The sequence below is a fragment of the Habropoda laboriosa genome, unplaced genomic scaffold, assembly GCF_001263275.1.
Source record: "Habropoda laboriosa isolate 0110345459 unplaced genomic scaffold, ASM126327v1 scaffold78, whole genome shotgun sequence".
NCBI lineage: Eukaryota > Metazoa > Arthropoda > Insecta > Hymenoptera > Apidae > Habropoda > Habropoda laboriosa.
This window is the reverse complement of record NW_017100180.1, coordinates 617,268-623,524: the sequence shown is the minus strand read 5'-3', so window position 1 is coordinate 623,524 and position 6,257 is coordinate 617,268. Positions and strand designations below refer to the sequence as shown.

The window sequence follows — 6,257 nt, the reverse complement described above, 5'->3', positions numbered from 1 at the left end:
TATAATAAAATATTTTTAAATGAAATACAGATTTCTTTGAAAAAGTAAATAACATCCATTTTGAAGACGCAGTTTCAATATCATTTAAAAAGTATGCTCAAATACGAAGTCAGTCTTTGTGCATAATCATTCTAACGTTGTAGGGACACTTTCGACCTGGAAAGAATTTTTTGCATCATTGTTTTCATTAATCTTTACATGAATTGTTGTATCAATTAATGAAACTGTATCTTGCTGTGTATCAGTAATTTCACATTCGTTGCTTGCTATTTCTACAGACTGTAATTCTGAAAATATCTTTTCATCCACACTTTTTACTTCAGAGTTATCCTTAGGATCTATTATGCTAACATTTACTTTATCAATTAATGAAACTGTATCTTGCTGCGTATCGGTAATTTTACATTCGTTGCTTGCTACTTCTACAGATTGTAACTCTGAAAATATCTTTTCATGCACACTTTTTACTTCAGAGTTATCCTTAGAATCCGGTATGCTAACATTTACTTTATTAGTGTCTTGTATTTTACAATTTTCAGTACCACGATTTTCTTCTTGATTAGTACTTGAAATGCTAATTTCTTCTGTTAGAACATTTATAAAAGTATTGTTTGTCACAATTTCTTCTACTACTTCTGCAGATTGCTCACTTGAAGATTTTGCTGATTGTGATGTATTTTCTTCTTTAAGCTTTTCACAACATTGGATGTTTGTATTTGGTTCACATACTTCCATTTCATTATTAGATATTTGTGTTTCTAATTTTATTATATCATTTTCTTCTTCTTCTTCAGTATTTTTCACAGGATTTTCAACATCTAACAAGACTGGAACTGTATTCAATGTCATTTTTTCTGTTGCTTCTGATAAAACTTCTTCTTTCACAGTTTTTATTTCAATATGTTCTTCATTACTTTCTATATCAACTTTTATTTCTTGTACTTCATTTTGGTTGCCACATGTTTGCGTTTCAGCTTGTATTTCTAAATGTTCTATATCTTCCGCTACTTTATCAATATCGTCCTTTTCGTTAGATCCAATAGTACTATTATGATTTCTAAATGTTTCCTCATCTTCTGGTTCATCTACTTTCATATTTTGGACTATTTCATCTACACTAAGTTCTAAAATGGAGCTGGTACTTAAATTACTTGTGTCCTCCTTTAATTCTTGATTTGGGCTTTCAATATTTTTTGAAGATTCACTTACATCCGCATCATATTCTTCACAAGTGACTTCCCCCTCAGTTTCAACTTGTTCTGTTTTTATAATTTCTTCACAATTTTCTATATTTATGTCTCCATTTTTGCATAAATCTTCCTCTTCTTTTATCGTGGCATCCTGAGATATATTTTTAGGAAATTGTTCTATAGTGTCAACAATATTTTTTCCAAGATAATTTAATTGAACATATATAGGATCGTTAGTGTCATCAAGAATCTCAAACTGAAACATTGTTTTTCCATTTGCAGAAAGACTTTCAAACTTTCTACAAACATCTGACGACCAATTATTTATGGTATCTGGTTTTTGCAGAGCGCAACGTTTCGACAAAGGAGGAATATTAATGATATCTACTGGTAACATCCGTACTTCGTTTGTAATCCCTGTATGGCCATAATCTATATATAGAACTTCAGTACCATGTTCAGAATGCGAAAGAATTTTAGCTCTACACCACTGGTTATTTACTGAATACTTTGCAACGCAAATAGTATCAATTTCAAATGTACTTAATGGTAGGAAACTGGGAGCTGCTTGTAATCTTTCTGACATCATGTTCAAGTCTGTGATGCTGCTTTCGGTATGAATCCAGAATTCATCAGGAGAATTGATATGACTAATAAATACGTTCGGTGAATTTTCTTCACCTAAAGGAGGTAATCGTTCTTCTATGATCGGCAGGTAACATTCACAGAAGTTTGCAAGTATGTCTGTTACATTTTTACCATCTAATGTTAATTTCACCAATGATGTTTCATCTTCTTTCAACACATCTAACAAAAATATTGTTGCTCCATCAGCTGCTAATTTTATAAATTCTTCGCAAGCTTTTTGTGACCATTCAGTGATTCCTTCTGGCATAGTTAAGTGACATTTTCTTGATAAAGGAGGTATGTTTGCAAGATCTGCAGGTATAGCACGTATTTCAGTTGAGGTAGCTGAATTTCCATAATCAATATATATAACGCGTGTTGCATTATCACTGTGTGATAAAACGCGTGCTCTATACCAAGCTTCGTCTTCAGGATACTTAGCAACGCATAGTAAATTTTCTTTAATCTCATCAACTTTAGGGAACATATGTGCTACAATAAATCTGTCAGTCATTATTTCTAGATCGCCAACAGATTTTTCTTCCTGAACCCAAAACTCATTAGGGGAGTTAATATGACTCACAAAAGCAGAATGAGGATCCAATTCAAGATCAACTATTTCATCTATTAATTCTTCTTCAGTATGAACCTTTACAGCATGATGATCTTCGACTAATGTTTCACTAGCACTTTTACCATTTATTAACAAATCTACCCGTTTTGGGGCACTATTTGCTACTACTACTGCCTGTATCGAGTCAACAGATGTTACTAAATTTTCAAATTTCTCACAAGTTGTAACATTCCAATCTTCTGTATCTACAGGAATAACATCCAATCTGCATTTGATTGCATATTCTTTTATTTCTTTCCATGAATCTGGTATCTGTCGAATATTTCCAGATTTATTGTCAATAACATCTGTATTTCCGTAATCAATAAATCGAACTGTTGTAATATCTTCGTCAGCATCAAGTACCTGTGCTCTATACCATAAATTATCAATAGTGTACACAGCAATACACAGACTTCCTTCTTCTAATATTCCATCTATTTGTGAAAATGTAGGGGCTTGAGCTTGCAGTTCTTTTTGCTTATTCGAAAGATTTACAGCATCGTCTACATACTGAAGCCAGAACTGACTAGGCGAATCCACATGAGATACATATACATCATATTTGCAGCCGACTGTTATGTTGTGAATTTGAGGTTGCCTTGTTCCAGATATTTCTTGCGATGCTGAATTGAACGAACGAAACTTGTCACTGATTTTTTCTCCCTCATGTAATAATTCTACTACCCACTTTTTATTTATATTGTAAAAAACAGCAGTAAGTTCTCTGTTTGATAAATAATTTTGTAGTACATTTAATTGTTCAGATATTGTACCATTAAGCGTCACTGGTAGTGACACGTTAACAGCTAACTGATGCGGTGCAAAAAATTGTGAATCTAAAACCATTACTACGTCGGGAGTAACTTCTTCATTATTGCCATAATCAATGAAATTTACATAAATTCCAGTTTCTGAACATTTTATGATCTTAGCTCTATACCAGTGATTATCTACACTTTTAACAGCACATAAAAGATCTACTTTTGGTTCTGCTAATTCTCCAGACATAGAATAATACTTATCAAGTGCTTCAGTTAAATCCTTGTCTAAAGCATATTCTGTATTACGTTGTAGCCAGATATTAGCACAATGATCAGCATATGATACTGATACTTTATGAGTAGAACTTAGAATAGGCATTGGACATATTGGTGATATTTTTTCATCTGAATCCTCAAAAATGTTTATTTTATTACCAGATAAATCAAACAATTTTACAATGAGTCTGTAAAAGTAAATAAATTTCATATAAATAAACGAAGTAAACAAAGTCATAACTGAAGTAGATTTATAGAAACAGTTTTTTAACACTCTACACAGAGTAGAGGTCAAAAGTACATTTCAATGACAGTATATAATTAAAAATTAACTTTACCTGTTGTTATCAACTTCATCAACATATACAATTACTTCTTTTCCTTCAACATATTCTTTCAATTTAATATTTGTTTCAGGAGTAGACGTTTCATATACAAGGGAACATTCAACAGCCTGATTCTGCATTACTGAGAGTTCTCCTGGTAAAGCTAGAACCTAAATAGATAATCTTTGTTAACAACGCATATCCCTCTTAAATAAAAATAATATAAAAGCAAATAATATAACAGTGTGTTTATTGTAATAAATACTATATCATATTAAATATTTTAAGTACTTAATCAAGCATTCTGCTTAGTACTAATAAATAAAGCAATATAATATTAGTTTTAAGATTTATGCTTAAAAGATTAATAATTAGTTTTAATACAAGTTTAAAAAATTGAATTCTACTATAAATTTTTAATTATCTAAAATGAATATAACATCATTGCAATAAAATTCTTCAATGCAGCAAGTATGGTATTAAGTAACTCCGATTCCAAGCAATAATATTATGTCATTTATAAATGCAATGAATCTAGCATGTAGGTTGAGCTCGTTCTTTTTGAAAAACTCACGCTATCTGAGAAAATTTCATCATACACTCCAGTATCAATGAATTTTACATCAAAGCCTGTGGATTGTGAATGGCTACTGATTACAGCTCGTCTCCAAACTCCATTTGAATAAACCAAACAACCTGTGCCTAGGCATATCTCATGGGTTGATAATTGTTGCATCACCTGCCATTGCCATACTTATCCTTACCAATATTATTCACTTAAATATTTGTATATAACCATGTATAAAAAAATTTGGAATTTGAAAATGTTTGTAATATTATCAATTTCATATTGCTTTTTTCTTTAATAATCTTTAATTAAAAATCTCCTAATAAGAAATTAATTTCAAACTAAAATGTTTGCAGATTACTATATAAATTAAAACTTAATATGTAAGCAAAAATATATTGACTATTGAAATAATTTTGTTTTGATTAGTGTAAAACGTCGGAAATTACGTAAATTATTTAGTACACATATGCAATATATATATAAACAATTTAAAACATGCAATGTTAGATATAACATAAGGTATTTGACTATTAATATAATAAAATATATAAACATATTACATAAGTAAAAATGCAGAAATATATCAAAAATATAAATTTTTAAAATAAGATAATATCAATAAAGTTTATTACTTAAAATAACGATGTTTAAATTTTAAAATATCTAAATGCATATTACTGTAAAATTATTAAACGTTAAAAATTTTAAATACAAGAAAACTGCTAGAGTCATGGATTAATTCTACCTAAATTAATATCTATAATATTATGAATAAAATTTTCAAAAGAAACCTAATTTTAAAATGAACTTCGATTTTATTTACTACCAAATATGTAAACTACTTTTTGTATTTATTTTAATAAAAGTATTTTAATAATCAAATAATGAATATACAAGACAATAAAAATACTGAATACAATACTATAAAATGTAATACTGAATAAAAGGAAAGAAAAATACCTCATTACTTTATGAAATAAATTTCATTTAAAAGTTACAAGTCAAAATGCAAAATGGCAGGGACATCATTGCTTACAATCAATGTATAAACATATCAAGTATACTTAACACAATGTGGTAGGAGAAAAGTGAGTACAGCACAGGGAAAATATACTTTACTGATTAAGTTATTAATACCATACATCGTGCAATGGAATGCAAGAAATATTATATGATTAGAATTGTATGTAAGGATTAGTAAGAGATCATTATTTCAACTGCATACATTTTTTATATCAGTTTCTGTTAGTTGAAAAATTAGTTTGTTATTGCAATCTTGTTTATAACACTGCTAAAAATATATAACAGTGAAGATGCAATTGCAATTGTAGTAAAAATTATGTTTTTTAAAGTTATAAATATATACTTTGTTCATAACCAAATAAATTAATAATTATATAAAGAAACAGCAATGATAATATATTTTTCGTAATTTGCATAGCAAAACATATGCTATTTAAACTGTTATGAATTAATTGTGTTAAATTTATATAGCATAACAATATACTATTTTCATTTTTTTTATAAATCTTTAAAACTTAATATTTCAAAGACTGTGTCAACATAAACAATAATAATTATTACTAATGAAGAATAGATACTTTTTTATATAAATTAATTTTCAATTAATAGTTCCTAATATTGTACATAAAATTATACAATATTTCATACATAAAATTTATCATGTAATAACATTCATATTGAATGGTTAAAGTTAAGCCTATGCACCTATTATACCATAATTGCAAGTATAATTAGAAATAATATAATTATACGTTTATTAATAACATAATTAAATCTACTTGTGCAAAACATACCTTGGGATTTTTGTCGGTCATGTATGTGTCAATCATGTTTTCACATGCAGCAGCTGAAGGAAGTTGAATATAG

The 6,257-nt window shown here is 28.5% G+C and overlaps 1 protein-coding gene across 1 annotated transcript in view; it reads right to left on the bottom strand.

Annotated features, from left to right (window-relative positions):
- Window positions 1-126: 126 nt before the first annotated feature.
- LOC108579011 (maternal protein tudor) overlaps window positions 127-6,257 on the bottom strand; it is a 12,574-nt gene continuing 6,443 nt past the window's right edge. Inside the window, 6 exon segments of the mRNA XM_017942438.1 lie at window positions 127-758; window positions 1,047-1,223; window positions 1,281-3,658; window positions 3,809-3,966; window positions 4,371-4,535; window positions 6,185-6,252. Coding sequence (XP_017797927.1) covers window positions 127-758; window positions 1,047-1,223; window positions 1,281-3,658; window positions 3,809-3,966; window positions 4,371-4,535; window positions 6,185-6,252 — 3,578 coding nt within the window.